Source organism: Pistacia vera, unplaced genomic scaffold (genome assembly GCF_008641045.1).
Source record: "Pistacia vera cultivar Batoury unplaced genomic scaffold, PisVer_v2 Contig347, whole genome shotgun sequence".
In the NCBI taxonomy this organism is placed as follows: Eukaryota; Viridiplantae; Streptophyta; class Magnoliopsida; order Sapindales; family Anacardiaceae; genus Pistacia; species Pistacia vera.
Window position 1 is genome coordinate 1,670,571 of NW_022196165.1, and position 18,936 is coordinate 1,689,506.

The following is an 18,936-nucleotide window of genomic DNA, read 5'->3' on the forward strand; positions in this document are numbered from 1 at the left end:
AGGGAGCATTGCCTTTGCGGTTATTCTAGTTATTGTTGTGACAGTTATAAGTAATTATCGACAATCTTTTCAATTCCAAAACCTTAATGAGGAGAAGAGAAACATACATCTGGAGGTCATTAGAGGCAGTAGAAGAATTGATGTCTCAATATATGATATCGTTGTTGGTGATTTTGTGCCCCTCAACATTGGTGATCAGGTCCTTGCTGATGGAGTTGTTATTTCTGGTCACTCACTTTCCATTGATGACTCCAGCATGATCAGAGAGAGCAAGATTGTTCACAAGGACTCAAAGGACCCATTTCTAATGTCTGGCTGCAAGGTTGCAGAGGGCAACGGCGTCATGCTTGTAACCAGTGTTGGGACTAATACTGAATGGGGAATGCTCATGGTTAGCATTTCAGTTAAAAGCTTGAAAAGCTTCATTACTAGATAATTCTTCCATCTTAACTATATGTATGGGATCCGTTCCACATTCTTTTAGAACTTGTTCATCCCTTGTCGTTATGATTATTCGACTTTCGGAGTCCAAGTATTCAAAATCTTCCATTGGTTTTAAATTTGTCACATCATCAAACACAATAAGAACACAGCCAAGCCTTTTCCTTTCCAAGGTGGATCCAATATTGGGAGGTTTATATCCTAAAACCGTAAAACGAAGTCTTTGGCTCAAGTCATTTAATCCCTCGCTTTTCTCTAATTCTTTCTCTAATATTCCGAACGAAGTAAGAAGCTTCAAAATGTTTTGAGACTTTTTTGAATACAGCATCCACAAGAGTTGTCTTACCTATACCTCCAATGCCCAAAATTCCTAGCTTGCAAACACAAGTCCATAGTAAATTTTTAATTTTCTCAATCTTTGAATCCAATCCAACTAGGTTCTTGTTGTCAATTTCTGAGCACTCATCATTAAATTTCTTCAAATTATCTTCGACAGTATCCTTTACAAGTGATGATTCATGCCTAAATAAAACAATACTAAAATTAGATAAATGAAAAAGAAACAAAGATAAAATTAAGGTTAAAAATGTACCGCGTCACAGTTAAAAAATTAGAAACCCTAAATGCCAAAGAACTTATTACTTGTTTGAACTTCATATTATCGGTTCTTATTATCCTTTTTTTTCCTTTCCCCAAAGAGACCAAAAAGACTTTGATTTGAAACTGGGTTTTCACTAGAAGTGACTTAACTAAGTGGGTTTCGAAAATGGAGTCGGATTAAGTGAAACAAGGGATTCAAAATTAAGAATATCAGAGTTTTGAAAAAAGATTAACAACAAAATAAATCAATATGAATTAATTGAAGGAAAAATAGGTTTTACATACCGAGTCTGGCATTTTCTCACGAATCAGGCATACGAAGAAATTGAATGAATGGAGATTTAGGGTTTGACAATGTGATTTGTAATCATATTTGACGCGAATGAACTGTATCTCCATTCTCCATCCCATTTCTCGCGCTTTTCTGGATCTCACCAAGCGAAGTTGTGCAATTAGAGGAATAAAAAAGAATAATTGATAGAGGCCACCCAATCAGCCTATAAAAAAGGGTTAATTAATTATCACCCCTTAGGTTCCGAAAATTAACATCACACCCCACCGTAAGCTGCCCCGGCCCCTCCCCCCCCCCACACTAAATGGCTGAAGCGTAGCGGCTACAATACAAACCTGGTTTCTAGAACCTGGGGTGACCGTCTTTTCCTCAAATCTCAAGGATGATTCTATAATTAGTACTTAAAATGGAATAGGGATTTAAATTATTTAATTAAAAATATTTATTTAAATTAATCAACACTATAGTGATTATAGACGATCATATTTATTAATGTTATTTAATTTTTATATATAAACCTTATCTGAAAGACGATAAAAGAAGTTTTCTCGCTTATTATTAATTATGAACCATTGAAGTCTAACAAAAATGAAAGTTTTAGTTTCATTATATTTGAATAAATAGAACGAATTGATAGTTAAAATGAGCATTTACCTCATTCTCCCACCATCCACAATGACTAAATCTTTATCATAAGTATACTGTTACTTTGAGAACAAGTATTTTTTCATAATCGAAGAACACGAATACTTTATGAAATACACAATTTATGTAACAAACATTCGAAATACAAAGACTGTCGTCTTGTAAAGATTTACATGACGACATTGCAACTGTACCCCTAAATATATTCTTTAAAAGATGATAAAATGTACATCATGCATCGAAAATTGATTTAATTACAAACGTAACTTCCTCTTCGGTAAAAAGACTATTTATATTTACAATTTCTCAGGACATGTGCGTGTGGCTGCTTCAAAAATGTCAACAGCTTAAAGTATGCAGATTATGTTTATAACAACAATGTCCATACGTACCTCTGATGGGGGAAACAAAGTTTGGATGGTGATGAATGATGATCTTCCAGAGATTTTTGCACTTGTAGATTTTTTCCAGTTTAAAATTAGGCAGGCTCACGAGGACGAGTAGCCCAAATAGAACTCAAAGCTCTAAGTTGTTGGAAGTACTCCTCCAACGCGAACAAGCCTCCAGCTGCTTGGCGACTTGTCAGGATACAAGACATCTGCTATAGCGTTTCCTGGCGAAGATGGTCAGCCTGTTTGGACAAGAACTTGTAAAGTTGGTAACATATCAAGATGTTCTAATTAAAAACTAACATAGTTCAGATGGTATGAACCCGAAAATTAAGGAACCATACTCTGCTAAGACCCGTATATTACTTTATACTAATCATATCATTTTTAATAATGAAAAACCAATTGGTGGTCTGATCGTCGATCGTGAAATCTTATTTGAAGAACTCTCAACAGTGGAGAACATCCATATTAGAGTCTGTAACCACACTTAAGTTTACAGTAAAAGAGAAGCACTCAAGGAAAATTTTACTATGGTTTTTTATTACATCACGAAAATGATATTGCCTACACATCATGAATGCATTAAACCACCAAAATGTGAACTCAATGCCAAGAAGATGGTTTAAAAGGAAAGGGAACAGAAAAGATGTGATTTGTCTCACGTCACGGGCTGACAGAATTTCGGCCACAATAATAAGTCAATCATCAGCTAGTTATTTTCCATACTAGCTGCATAGTGCTTGAATAAACGGCTTGAAGAAGAAGAAAACTTCAATTTCACAGAAATGCAAATTTGATTGACTAGAAAGTTTCTGAATTTAAATCAGATGTGCTGATAAAGAACTAATTGATGGGAAGATATTGGAAGTACAGATAGCATGCAATAGAAGCGTCAGCTATACTTCGGAAGAATCCAGAATAAAGCCATACTTGATTGCGCAATGATGCAGTAGGTATCTGTGGGATATAATCTTTTACCAGTTAACCAGCAGCTACAGTTTCAGCAAGAGTTGATTACAATTTCTCCATGCCTTGAGACAGAGCATCTTCTGCATGCTGACATGACTGTCTTAGGTTAGCAACTTCCATATATTGTGAAAGACCTTAGATAACAATTTGATTAAGAAATATGTGGAAGAGCAATATTTACACATATATTAAAGAATGTGTCCAAAACAATGGTTACTCCATTTATTATCCATAAATACTTTCAATGGAGCAAATAATTTCACTTATTAAATAAACAGAAATATGAATCACCTTGAGAAGCTCAGAAGGGTGAAATCATCTAACCCAAAAGAAAAAACATTCAGCTGTTGTCTTCCACATGCCGGACATTACATAGAAAATATCGGCTTTTGCAACAGCATATTTCATGCGGAAGAGTTCAAAATAGTGGCTCATGCCACCCTCCAATGCAGACCTCAGTTCATGAATTTGCCTATTTTGCTCTTGAACCCAATGTCCATACTCCATCTCAACTGTAGCAATTCCTGCACAAACCTCGATACAGACTTTTTGTTGAATGCAAGAACATGGAATGACAAAAAGAAGTATTCTATAAGCAACAGGAACTACTGGAAATCAAATCACAAAGAACACATTCAACGCATCAGAGACTATATACATAGCTTCATAACACAACATCAATTTTCATGGTGGTGTCAAGTTTGCAAAGCATTGGAAACTTGTGCTTATGGACAGCTGGAATCTTTTGCCATTAACATTTTCGAGACATTTGATTTATAGACAGCATTGAAATGACATCAGTGTGGATGAACAAGGTATGTAGTCTTTCTTACGTAATCTTTACAAGCACTTGAAATGATGGATGGCGGAAAATTAAAACAACGATTTAGGAAATCAAACTATGAACATATTGGGGGAATCATGCTTTGAAGGGAACATGATTAAAACATTAAATAGCAAGAGCATACAATGATTGGTGGTGGTAAGCTAGTAGTACCAAAATTCCAAAAACAATATTATGATCAATAGTACAGTCTAGGTTCCAGGAGTCAGATACCAAATCACCGAAATTGGAGACATGCAATTTCCAGAAATAGAAATGTTTGTGAGTGAGGACTTCAAAACTAGAAGTTATTCAGCAATATTTTGACAAACCTGAATTTACAGGTCCAGAGAACCCAACTGACAACCTTCTACTCCACCACCTACATACAAACCCTGCAGTGCAGCATTCGTTGTTTCAAATATTTGAATGTGAATAGGAAATAGGAGGGAAACGGTTTCTAGTGTCATAATACCAATCGACTAAACAAGAAACAGAAATAGTAAATCTTCTTTATACCTGTTGTATAGCTCACTCAAGCTCCTGCTCTAACTGAACTAACTTCAATCTACTAGATTCTAGATGCTGAACATAGGCCTGCAAAACAAACACAAGTTTAACTTAAAATCCCAAACCACTTGTTGCATGTTAGGGAATCTGTTTCAGAGCAGACCTCCTCTACCTTTTTCTGCAATTGGTTTTTACGAGTAGCCTCATGGTTTTGTGCAAGACGTCTTTGTATTGCAGAATTTTGTAACAAAAAACAAAAAGAAGAAAAACTCATGTCATGTTGAAGGGAATATATTTATTATATTAAAACAACCATATACAAAATTAGCCACAACCTTTCGGTCAAATTGGTCAATTGTGAGAATCCATGCACTGAATACAATGAAGTCAAAGGTAGTGGCATAGTACATTAAGTTATGTGCCAATTCTTGGCTTTGTGCAGGTATAGAATATTTAAGTAATTTCTGAGTCAATCATGGAGAAGAGGATCAATTTGAAAATAGTTATAACTCAAGAAAGCCAGAGAAAACAACAGAACAGTATATGCTAACATTAGCAAAATACAAATATACTAGATTACAGAGTAATCACCAAAAGTCCTTGCCAACTAATACAAAAACCACCTTCATTGCATCAATACATGAACCACTTTTTAGGAGGGTAATATTTCAAAAGTTTCAACCAATTAGGCAAACATAAAGCAACAATAATTTTAGAGAAGAAACAAGTATCAAAGACTAAGAAGCAGGACACGAGTTTGCGAGTCTACAGAAAACAGATGATGCAAATAAACATGTACAATAGATAACCTGAACATGAAAAATACAGCAAGGAAAAGGAGGGGAAGAGAACCTATAGGAGAAAAACAGTATGTACTCTTCTAATTTTCAATGGAAATCTTTCGACAAACTAACAGATATGTCCACCCAATACAAATACTATTCATATAAATTAGAATCAGAGAAAACAAATGAACAGAAACACAATTGACCATACCTTATCAACAGGTTTACTTGCTTCTTGTTCATACTTGTTAGAAGACGGGAACGTTCCATGCGAAGTATCCTCTGACTGAAAAGTTGAACAAAGAACTATTTAGCTTGGGAATCCAAATAATATGCCCTCTACCATCAGACCAAGTAGAGTAAATGTCAATAGTTCGCACTTGCGTGTCTAGTTTTGTATCCACCTCCACAATTATAGGTGTTGATGTATTCCGATTGCCATTGCTTTTAAAGTTTTCCCCCCATGCCAAGTTGATGAATGGGCTCATAAATTCCCAATCTACTTGGGGTGGCAAACTGGGTGGACGGAGAGTTCATGCCCTTCAAACTTTAGACATAAACACAAATACAAGCATAAAGACAACAAGATGCAAAATTGATATAAGGGGTATTTGAGCTTGAGGTCTAAATTTGAATTAAACAAAATCAGGCTAACAAGATATCAAATTGACAGCGTTCCAATGCAAAACAACCGAAGTCATGGAAACCTTAAAAACTTGCTCTACTTACGTGATAGAAACAAAGTCTAAGAGTTAAGTTCTGACATAATTTGATTCAGATCTTAGAAGACTTCAATTTAACAGTAAGCATTATCTTTTGCAGATGAAATCAACAAAACGCGAATTATTTATAAGGATGCAAAAAGACAAAAGTGAACGGAGTATGTGGCAATCTAATTATACAAATCTAGCAATGAAAGTCAAATATCTCAATGAACACCACAATGTACAATACACACTTCACCAGAGGAGTTGGATGCACAAGTAGAGAAAGAAAAAGGCCTTAATTTACTGCAATATTTTCATTTTGTTTAACCTACAAATTAAAACATCACCAGAGGAGCTAATCAAACCCTGTTATTTTCTTTATAACACCTTTTTTTTTCTTTTTTTTCCTCGAATTGCTATGATATTCTAATTAGCTATATTAAATTATTGGAAGTTAAGGAAATATTATATTCAATACCTAAATTATAATGGTATGTTATTAAAGTATTAGTAATATGATGAAATCTTTCAAAAAAAAAAAAAAATCCAAAATGCATCTTCTTGAGAAAATAATAAAAACCTTTTTTTTCTTTTTTCTTTTTGTAAATCCGGTAATTGTATAAAAAAATACAGAGGAAAAACCCTCCACAGCTCTCTTACCTTGGACAGGCCCAAGTAAAAAAACAAAGTAAAAGCCTAAAAGCTAAGGATGTACAATCCTTAAAAAAAAAAAAAGCCTGGAACAAAAAGAAACAACAATCTACAAAGCAAAAACAAGGCCAAACCAAGACTAGCCTTTTTCAACTTAAATAGCAGAAGCCCAAAGTCTCTCTATTCCCATTAGTAGCAAACACATGATCCATTAAACCATTAACGACTTCTTCCTCATGCCTCTTTTTGCCTCTGACATTATTATTACTATTATTATTAACAATATCATTCTTAAATTATGTTTTAATAAAACCTCTTATTAAATAAAATTATTGTAGAAACATTATTTAACAAACAACCACATGCAAAGATCAATGGAATATTTGCTAAAGCTTATTCAAAGTCTCCTAATAAAAAGAAGTGTATAATTCCAAATTGTATTGCAACCTGGACAGATCACCAAATGAGGTTAATCGTATTAATTGATAATATAAAACTGATGAGCCAACAATTCCCCATCTTTTCTTTCATATACATCTTATCGATAAATGTAAAAATTATAATATAACTTCCAAAGGAATATAAATTTTAGTTACTTTAAAATGGATAAACCTATCGATAAATGTAAAAATTATAATATAACTTTTAAAGGAATATAAATTTTAGTTACTTTAAAATGGATAAACCACAAAAGAAGATCAAACCGTGTTATATAGTTGTATTAAAAAGAACTATCATAGAAGAAAAACACAAATGAATGTCTAAGCAAGAGTGCACAACCACAAGAAGCCTAATGTCTACAATCTTGTGATCCTATACAAAAAGCCAAGCAAGAGAGAAATGCCATAAAACTTTGTCCATCTCTCCCAACAAGAGCAAAAAAACAACAAAAAGATCTGCACAAGGGGCTGCCTCATTTCCCACACCAAAGCCACAACCGAGACTACAACTCTTCCACTATCTATGCTTACAATTCAGAATATATATATATCAGCTGCAAGAAATCCATCCTGCCCAAGTTCCCATCCTTCATACATGGCACTATAACGACTGCTGTATACTAGATGCATATCAAAACCCACAACTACATACGAGACTTTATAACCAGTCCAACCTGTCAAATGCACCATCTGCTACTCCCACCCCTTAAACACTACATAATCTATTTGAGTTTGCTTGACCAAACAGATTATGCATTGTTTAAGGTCACCATGGTCACACCTGCTAGCTTCTCTCAACCTAGGCACAAATTTGGCATATATATCTTGAAGAACAGGCAAACAAGAAACCCCAGAAATGATGGACTAAAAAGCCTTGAATTTCCTACTGAAATTTATAATTGTATATATTTAGAAACTATTTATACTATAAATGTAATTTTTTCCAATATATTTTGAACTTTAATATTATAAATTTTATTATATTATTATGAAATTTGAATATAATTATTTTGTTTAATCCATATTGTCCCAAACATATTACAGTATCCTATCACACACACATGTATATATTCAATCCAACATAATCATTTTAGGACTTTCATGTCTACACATGCTTCTAAATCATCCTAGGTGCGTCAATTAAATGAGTTGAGCTGGTTCTGAGGACAGATATAAGGAGCAAATAAATGGTGCTGCTTATAATGGCATATGGAGATGATAGGGAGAATGACAATTGGGCTGGCATATCGCATGATTTCAATGAATTGCTTTCCCTTGAAGTAAAGTGCTGGAAAAGCGTGTCCCTCTTTCTACTCTTGCCCCAAAAGTCTTTTTTTTTTTTTTTTTTTTTATATTTACCACCTTATTAAATAAACTGATTCAGTTTCTTTGAATTGGCATGTCTCTTGGTTTATGTTCTAAGAGTAATACTACACATACATAATTTTCATACATCATTTCTCATACAACATTATGTGACAAGATATGATTGACTAATTTAAAGTTAAAATTAAACTTTCATCCAATCACATTTTGTCACATAATATTGTATGAGAAATGTTGTATAAGAATGATGTATATGTAGTATTATTCATGTTCCAATACCCATAATATGTGATGCTTTAGTCATATTCAGTAGAAAACAAATACCCAAATAGTAGTAATTTACAAGAGTAGAAAGAGCAATCAACATCATTTCACTGCCTAGAAAACCCATGAGGAAAATAAACCCATGGCTGCTGCAAATTAACTCAGCTCCCTTTTGAATACTGTGAATCAGTTTCAGATTGAATTTGAACAAATTATAGTGAATTAGTCTGATCACATATATGTTTTACTTTTTCTTGCTTGCTTTAATTTCTGTTTAATTGGAAGACTAATTTATTAAAATTTATACATGGTTGATTATTGTGGTCAACTATAAAAATATTTAACTCCCCACTTCTATGTATAACTATATGCAAGCTCTAAGGAAGGAAGAAGCATTTGCAATTGATAACTAATACTAACAAGCAATGAAGAAAAGAACAGCCATCATTGGAGCTGGTATTAGTGGTCTTCTTGCCTGTAAGTACATTTTGTCCAACGGTTTCCATCCAACTGTTTTTGAGTCATAAAGTTGCATTCCAGACAACAAAACTACAAACTCCAAAATCTTCTCTAATTTTCCATGACCCTCTTTAGTCATAAATGTTTAAGTAATGCATGGTGTAATTGTTTGATTGTTGTTTATGTTTTAGTTTTGGCACGATCTGCTTGGGTTAATTTGAGCTACTTGTTTTTTTGTCGTTGGATTTTGGCCTTATTTGTTTGGGTAGGCAGCAGTTGTGTATGATAGATTTTTTTGTGTTTTTACTTGTTTTTGTTCTCTATCTTAATTTTTATATGTTATAGCTATATTTCTAATTTCTGATCATCTTTTTGTTTGTTATTGAAAATCATGGTGTATCCCTTTGTCTATTTACACTTTTCTAGAAATCAGAATGGTGAAGCATGGAGGAGGAAATTGTCAAAGATGTAACTCAACAAATACAATTGAAGATTTACGCAACATTTAGGAGCTGTAACATAAGCATCTTGGAAATTGCTTCTGTTTTTTTGTATATCGTCCTTGTAAACACATTTCGCTCTACTAATTTCATAGTTTCTGTTTATTTGTAACTCAAAAAGAATTTCATTACAAATTATGTTCTTTTGTATGAATGATTTCTTTTAAATAATGAAGAATTTCAACTACAAACTAGCAATTTTATTCTGCCACTTTCTTTGTATATATTCACTTAAAAATTTGCTACCAAAACAGGGATAAATTGGTCATTTGTTGTGTCTCATTTTTTTAAAAACTCATAGAGACAAACTAGTCATTTCACTAGCTTATAATAACTTGATGGCATAATCATAATTCACCATAATGATGTAGGTATTTACATAATTGAGTTGACTAAAATTAATAAAAAACTAAGATTTAAACTTCAAAGAAATGAATAATAACTAATGGGCCTGAGCCCTAAAGTCCATACGAACTTCTGTAAACCTATTTGTTTTTTTTTTATTTTAATCCCTCTCTGCAAAATTAGTAACCCCATGTCTCATTTCTTCTCTACCAACTCATCACTACTGCAAACCACTAAGCGCCACCACCCCCAAACAACCCCTAACCTCCCACCCCGGGCGGTAAACTGAACTTTTTTCTTTTTTGTTCCTTCTTTGTTTTTTAAATTACTATTCTCGTTTTTATAGACTAAAGGTTAATTAGCTATTATCACTCTCTTTCTCTGTCTACAAAATTCAAAACTCTCTAACGGATGCATTTCCCTCTTCTTGTCTCCAATGCCCTAAATCTCAACAATCTTTGCCCAAATTAACAAACCCTACTCTCTCTTCTCTCTCTTTAGTTTATTGATCGGAATGAAGCACTTCATGCAGCCAAGAAACACAATCTTGAGGGAAGTGAGTCACCATCTCTAAACCCTAATTCAAAATTAAAGTCATTGCAGAACCAAAAATCTTCCAAGATTAAGAGTCCGCTGCCCTTACGCCCGCCCAATCCACTCAAGCGCAAACTCGCCATTGATACACTTCCCGAGAACATAATGGTTGGGGTCCCCGACTCGGGTGTTCAAGTGATTGTTTCGATTTTCTCTTTTCAGTGGTTAGTTGATATTATCTTTTTTAAATTTTGAGAGAATTTGGGGAAAAAGTGACTCAAGCTTGAGAAAATGTAAATTTTAAACTTTTGTTTAGGTTCTGTTTTGTTACTGAGAGGAAAAGCGAGAAATTGTTGAGTTTCTTTTTGTTCTGTATTAGAAGAGAGAGAGAAATTGGAAATTTGCGTACATGGTTAAAAGTAAAAGGATAATCAGGTAATATATTGTTGATATTCTTGAATGTTGTTAAGTAGCTTTACTGCCCAACTGTATACAGATTAGATTCTAATGTCTCTAGTTTGGATAGTGTGGATTAGGTGATAGTCCGAATGCGACCTGTAAATAAGGAAGAGGAAGAAGGGGAGATGATAGTACAGAAAGTTGGCAATGATGCTTTGGAAATCAATGGAGAGACATTCACATTTGATTCAGTTGCTGACATTGATTCGACATAGGTATTATCTCTTTTCTACTTGACTATTTGCATTATTACCATAAGGTGCTCAAATATAGGTTTGTTTTGCAGTTGGATGTTTTGCAGCTAGTTGGACTCCCTCTTATTGGAAATTGTTTAGCTGGATTTAACAGTTCAGTGGTTGCCTATGGGTAGGTACCTTTTATCTTGCTTTTGATTCCTCTCATCTCATATTTTATCTTACATGCAATTGTGCCATTAGCTTTCTTCATGTATCTGAAAAATTGATTACTCTAGTCAGGGAGTGGAAAGACTTATATACCATGTGGGGACTAGCTAACGCCTTGTTGGAAGAAAACTTATCAAGTGATCAACAAGGCTTAACTCCCCGTATTTTTGAGCGACTCTTTTCCTGTATAAATGAGGTGAGGTTCAAGTTTTTCAGGATTCAACTAGTCGAGGTATTAATCCTTTGCATTTTCATGATATTAGCCCCTTATACTTTCTTTGTAGAAACAAATCAAGCATGTTGAAAAGCAGCTAAATTTAATGGTACCATTAAAGATACAAAATTACATGAACACTTTTAAAGTTCTCTCTAACTTGAGCTCTTTCAAAGTGTGCATGTAAATAAAATGGTATCATTCTAATTTAATGAAGCCCGCACTATTCGAACCGAGTCGAACTATTATCAACTAAGAACTTAATAAAGCCTTCACTATTCGAATTGAATGGAAGCAATTTAGAGGGCATCATTCTGTAACAGTATCCTATGATTATATGATCTGAATCTGATTACAGCTTCTCGTTAACAAAAAGGTTAAGTCGAACTTCAAAAGCATTGCTGCTTCACCGTTGTGTGTGTGGAGATGATAAGACGGCTCACACAGTGAAACCAATTAAGGCAACCTGGTGGAAGCTTTATAAAATTTTTGCTACTTATAAAGTTGAACCGGTCTGAAATTTCTCTTAATTCATTTATTTTCCTTCATCTAACAAATTTTTCAAAAACTAATTCCTAATGAGGGGCAGAAATTGGAAATTAATCTGATGAAACTACGGTAATGAAGGTGTATGGGATGAGAGGTAAGGGAGTTGGCAGCAGATTAATAAAAAGAAAAAAGAAAAAAGAAAAAAGGAAGTGACAGGTGTTAAGGAGTATTTTTGGGCTGGGACAAATGGCTTATTGTAGTTGGCCAGGAGGGAAATTCTGTTTTGGTGACTTGGTGAGAGAGTAACATGAGAATAAAAAGAAAGGATAAAAAGAGAACTGTTTTATCGAGAAAATTATATGGGGAATTAGGGGAGGAGCTGGCCCTCGAAGTCCAGCATTATCTGTTTGGTTGCTTTTTGGTAGGTTGTTGATAAATTGTTGCTGCTCCTTTTCATTTGTGAAGTTTATTGCGGGAATTACAAAATATAGTTGTTGTCATTCTTTGTGTTTGGTTGTGTTGGCTGTGTGCGATTGAATACTAACATAATCTTTTCAATTTTTCTTTTATTTATTGCAAAGATAATAGGAAAAAAAGATAAGTAGATATGAAAAATATTTTAATTTTAAAGAAATCATTAATGAAGATTTGACAAATAAATATCACACTAAATAAATAAAATTGAATTCAATGTTTGAGTCCACTTACATTAGCCTTTTTATATGCAGTCATCCTCGGATTCATTTATAGATTTCAATCTCTGGTCTTTGTCCACTCTTGCATCTGTTCTCAAATCATTATCTTCGGCGTAGAACAATCTGACTCCACACTTTTTCAACTTGAACGGAAGAGATCTATCATCAACTGAGAACTTAATAAAACACTCGCTATTGGAATTGAGTGGAAGCAATTTAGAGGGCATAATTCTGTAATCGTATCCTATGATTACATAATCTAAATCTGATTTAAAAACAAAATTGTTTGTATATTGATTACAGAGTGAGCCATAGAAAACGAGCTTCTCGTCAACAAAAAGCTTAAATCTAGCTTCAAGATAAGTGCGTTCCAAATCTCCTGTGTATGGAGATGATAAAACAACACACAAAGCGAAGCCGATGAAGTTATCATTGAGGCAACTTGTTGGAAGCTTTATAAAATTTTCACTATTTATACAGTTAAACCAATCTGAAATTTCGCTTCCAGGGTAAAATATGGTACCGCGTAGAAAGCAAAGTTCCTCTAAAAGGCTATCTTGTTCCTTCTGTTCCTCTAACATTTTGAATTCTCTTTCCTGTATCAAGAAGATCATCAAATTGCAATCTCCCTTGATATATACTGTATGTACAAATGGAGAGAGACATAATATGTGTGTGATTGTACTGGATAAAACAAGTGGGTGTAAACAAAGATTTGAGAGTAAACATTACACAATCTCCAAGTCTGTTATTCTGGGAAAAAGAAAATATATTCTCTATTTTTATACTAACTATAGACCTTGAACCGCTCAAGGGGCAATCCGGTTTTAAAAGCATTGGGCACTACAAGAATCTAGGGTAGGACTGTTTGCGGCCAATTAAGTATTCTTAACTGTTATTTGTTAAGTACACACATAGTTAAAAATACAATATAAAAAAATCTGTATATTGGTGTTTAATAATTTTTAGTAAAACTGAATAAAAAATAATTTTTAATATTATATTATGTGTGAACTTAGAAATTTAGTATTATATTAAAGCTTTAATAATTAAAAATTAATAAAATAAATCAATAAAAATCTCTTATTGTGTATTTGATTTGACTACAGTTAATCAATAAATCATCTCTTGTGAAATCGATAGCTTAATATCAGAGAACTATTTTTTTAAAGGAAAAAAAAAAAAAAAAAAACTAATATCATATGAAAAGAGAGAAAATGAGAGAGAAGACTTACCTTACTGTGAAACCATAGAATTGCATCTCTCTGAATATTGAGTAGATCCTTTGCATGTAATTTCAGTTTGTAACAATTGTTGAAGTTAATATTCACCCAATCCCACATGCCTACGCCACTAGTTGGTAAACCTGATATTTCTTCAAGTGAAATGCAGCGGCATGCTCGTAGAGATGTTAACTGCTGTGGAAGCTCCGGTAAGGATTTAAGTCTCTGGCAATTGTCTAAACTAAGCAATCTCAAGTTAGAGAGATCTTTAATAGTCCCTGGAAGACTCTCAAAACTGTTTCCTGTTATCCATAAATCTTGCAGATAGCGTAATTGGCCAAGATTGCTGGGTAACTCTTTGATACAAGAGTCACCCAAATCTAGCTCCTTCAGTTTGTTCAAGGAAGATGAATCATGTGGTAGCAAACTCAGTGGGTTCTCAATCGTACATCTCTTCAAAGAGAATGTCTCAAGGTTGTTCAAACAAGCTATAGACGGCGGTACTTCTCTTACAGAAATTCCCTCGAGTTTAAGTTTCTTCAGTGCTGTTAAATTTCCCAAGCCCTCAGGCAATCTGTCAAGTTTTGAACTATATGAAAGAGAAAGATATTCAAGAGATTTGCACCCGTGAATAGTCTCAGGGAGATTCTTAAGCTCCGAACAGTACTCAAGACTCAATAATCTTAGTCTAGATAGATGCTCTAGTGATGGCAATTCTTCAATTGCAGTTCTATCTAAGTACAACTCTTCTATCGCACAAGAGATATATGAAATTGATTTCAAATTTGAGCAATCAGAGAGAATAACTTTCCGAAGAGATCTACACTGTGGGCTGATTGAAAGCATGTCCATGTTTTTGCATTCTCGTAGATTCAAGAGAACAAGATTATTAAGATTATGCATACAAGAGAAACTCTCACGTAGATTTGTACAACCTTCCAGAATCAAGCTCTCCAGATTTGGGGTAAATGAGAGATTTGACATTCTGCGTAGATGCTGGGAGTAACTGAGGTCAATATGTTTCAAATTACCAAGATTTTGTTTCTGTAACGAAAAATAAAATTAAATGAATTAAAACAACAAAAATAACATACAGATACTTACAATTTAAAGCACAAAATGACAATATAAAAGTTAACATATACCTGGTCACTATTCCAAAGTTGTTTAAGTTTGCTAAAACACATGTAGAGTGCAACAAGGTTCTTTGGATTAAAATTTGGTGGCAATGAGTTGGCAGAATATCCATCCCAGCGAAGGTACCGTAGCTCAGAGAAATCAGATTTCTGGACCTCAAAACCATGCAACTTCTCTTCATGCTTGGAGCTATTATTTTCAAAGAACTTCCTTAAAAACCATTCAAAACAAGGCTTGAATATGTTGAGGCCCAGCAAACAAGAATCTGATTCAAGGACTTCCAAACCAGGCACCTTCTTATCATACTCGCGGCCATCAACTTCCAAGAATTTTAGATTTTGCATGTTCTTGAAAGCTTCAAGCTTTAAATGTAACTCCGATACTTTAGACATATTCAAACGCATGCTTCGAATAACTTCATTCCCCTAATAATCAACAACAGATATATTGATGATAAGTTAGTATGAAATTGCATAATTACATAAATTGTTAAGTAATTAACTCTCATACAATACATTATCTTTTCAAATTTCTTTTTGAAATACGTTAATATAAGACATGTCTCATTCCCACCCAATCACATTACCAATTGAGTAAGTTCCCAATGATAACTGTGATGAATATTCTGCAAGCTAATATTTTATAATATCTCATATATAAAATAGAAAAAAAAAAAAAAAAATTAAAGCCTTTGGCTCTCACCTTATTTTTGATCAATACTTTCAAGATATCCTCATGATCCCACAACCGACTACGTCGGCCAAGATCATCAATTGATTCTCGCCGAACAATTTCTCTACCCATTTCTTGAAGCAAATTATGCATTGTGATGATGTTGACCGATGTAGTTATGAGGCACCTTTCAATGAGAACATTTATATAAATATGGGAGTCGAAATGATGGGCATTCAAGATTGCTTCTATAAGATCTCTTTCATACCCTTTAAAAAAACATGCAATGTCTAAAAATACAACCTTCTGATTTTCACTCAATCCATCATAACTTACTTTTAACACCTTATGAATTTCCATATGATCATTGATGTTCAAGTTTTCTAGTTCACTTTCCCATTCTTCCTTTGTTCTTTTGAATAGAAAAGAACCTAAAACTATAAGAGCAAGTGGAACACCATTAGCATATGATAACACCCTTTGAGCTAGCTTCCTAAATTCTTCTGGTGGACACTCTTGTCTAAAGGCATATCGACTAAACAATTGGTGAGCTGCATCATCAGATAATATTTTAGTCTCATATATGCCATCCACATCACAATTTTCTAGTACTTGTCTATCCCTTGTTGTTATCATGAATCGACTTCCTGAACCAAACTCAAATTGTCCAATCAAAGATTCTATTTGCTTTGAATTTGTCACATCGTCAAAAACAATGAGAACTTTCTTGCAGGCAAGCCTTCTTTTGCTGAAGTTGGATCCTATATTGGCATGTCTATCTTTTAAAATTTCAAAAATAAGTTTTTGGTGCAAATCAGCCAGTCCCTTGCTACTCTCTGATTCTTCTCTTATATTTTCAGCAAAGTAATAGCTTTCAAAATGTCTATAGATTTTATTGAATACAACTTTAGCAAGAGTGGTCTTACCTATTCCACCAATACCCCAAATTCCTATCTTGCGAACACCGGCAAACCCAATGCATAAGAGTCGTTCAATATACTCGATTCTAGAATCTACTCCAACTAGGTTCTTGTTTTCACTTAAAGGAGAGTCCTCATTCAATTTCTCCAAAATATCATCGACAACTTTCTGTACAAGTGTAGACTCAGACCTACCAAATATGAAAAGAAACAAAGACAAAAAAAGAACAAAACTCAAATTAGATGCATAGTCCAATAAATGAATCTCAATGAAGGTAATAAAAGCAAGGGAGTGCAGATATTCCATCCTCGGATATGAGACCAATGGCAACAAAATTTGAGATCAAATCGAGTTTGAACCTTTGCATATTCCTTAACAATATATTAATTACTTTGAAGTATTTATATGCCATATCTCAATGCAAAAAACAACAATGAAAGTTATGCTACTCGATGAGATCTCTCGAATAATGAATTTCAAGCTCAAATTACATCAATTAAATAAAAATATAGCTTAATGGAAAAACGAATTGGTAATTTGCTATCAAATGACATCATATTTAAATAGTAACAGAGGGTAGAATTACTAGAATATCACCTAGGTTAGCCCTCCTATAAAAAATTAAAAAAATAATAAAGAATAAACTTACAAGATTGTCATGAAAATCAATCTCTTTTCATGTTTCCACTCTTTCTTAACTTCAAATTATTGGTTCTCGTTATATTTTTTTTTTTTTTTTTTTTTTCCTTTCCAAGGAGATAAAAAAGACTATGATTTTTTGCATACAAACATCTCCTCAGTATAAAACAATAATCTAACTTATATATAATTAACAAAATATTAAATAGTTCAACCAATGATTAATGCAAATTTAATTAAAATGAAGAATCCCATCTATAAATTTAATAATATGATTGTGCACAGTTTGTTCACTTTTTGGTAATTATATTATCAATCAATAATATTGTCGTTGTTTCGTCTAAGAAAATAAGTATTATGCATACAAAAGGCATAATAATAGCTACTAACAGTGACCTGATGACATTTGAATCAAAGCCAGATAGATTGGCAGCATCTCTCAGAACTATCCTCCATCTCTGTACCATATCCTGCCTACCCTTAAACTGCTCTTCATGCTCAGCAAATGCATCCCCAAAAGTCCCATTCTGACTCCTGACATCTGAGGGATCTATATTATGGAAGACTGGCATTACAATTTGACCATTATTGTTCTTGCATTCAAGAATCTTTTCAAGTTCTTCAAGACACCATCTCGAAGAAGCGTATCCTTTTGAGAAAATGATCAATGAAATCTTTGATTGCTCAATTGCATTCAAAAGAGATGGAGAGATTTGCTCCCCTCTTTCAAGCTCTTCGTCATCAATGAATGCATTGATCTTTTTTTGACACAAGGCAGCATACAGATGGGAAGTAAAATTATTGCGGGTATCCGCCCCTCTGAAACTAAGAAAAACATCATACTTTCCTTGAGGAGAAGAGGAAGAAGGAAAAGCCATTAACTTCCAATGATGAGAATTACTTCATATTAACAAAAACATAAGGAGCTAAACCAAGACATAATATAGATGCCGCCTCATAGTATAATAGACTCATAATTGCAACCCAACAAACACCTAATAAGCCATTCACATCTGGTGTGGTTCCTTACAACCAAAAGTTTAAAAATCATTACAATTTTGTTGAATTCCTAATATACCCTTCTACAATTTGCTGCTAACTTTGTCTTTGTAATCATGAAATTGAGATGGGGCCCAACAATTTCAAACATGCAATCAAAAATTTTGAAACTGGGTTTTCATTGGAAGTGAATTAATTAACAATATCAGTTTCGAATACTTACAAAATTAACAACAAAAAATCAATCAATAAAACAAATTTATTGATGAAATAATTAAAGGGAAAATAAAACAGCATAAAATTGACTTTCTCTTCCACTATCTTTCAGTTTCTGCAATATCTTTTTCTCCTGGAAGATGCGTTGTTGCCTTTTGTCACTTTTTTACTTGACTTGGAAATGT

The 18,936-nt window shown here is 33.5% G+C and overlaps 1 protein-coding gene and 1 long non-coding RNA gene across 4 annotated transcripts in view; both read right to left on the reverse strand.

The window, feature by feature from the left end:
• LOC116139137 (TMV resistance protein N-like) overlaps positions 1 to 18,414 on the reverse strand; it is a 40,302-nt gene extending 21,888 nt beyond the window's left edge. The window contains exon 1 of the mRNA XM_031424810.1: positions 17,933 to 18,414. Coding sequence (XP_031280670.1) covers positions 17,933 to 18,414 — 482 coding nt within the window. The remainder of the gene's footprint in view (positions 1 to 17,932) is intronic.
• Positions 2,081 to 5,746, reverse strand: LOC116139138. Of its 3 annotated transcripts, none has more exons than XR_004129395.1 (6): positions 5,669 to 5,746; positions 4,845 to 4,896; positions 4,682 to 4,759; positions 3,631 to 4,557; positions 3,349 to 3,419; positions 2,081 to 2,609 (listed from the first exon to the last, which is right to left on the reverse strand). It is a non-coding gene; the product is annotated as an uncharacterized LOC116139138 (long non-coding RNA). The 3 variants fall into 3 exon arrangements; XR_004129394.1 differs by having other exon boundaries at positions 3,301 to 3,419; XR_004129393.1 differs by having other exon boundaries at positions 3,301 to 3,426.
• Positions 18,415 to 18,936: the final 522 nt, after the last annotated feature.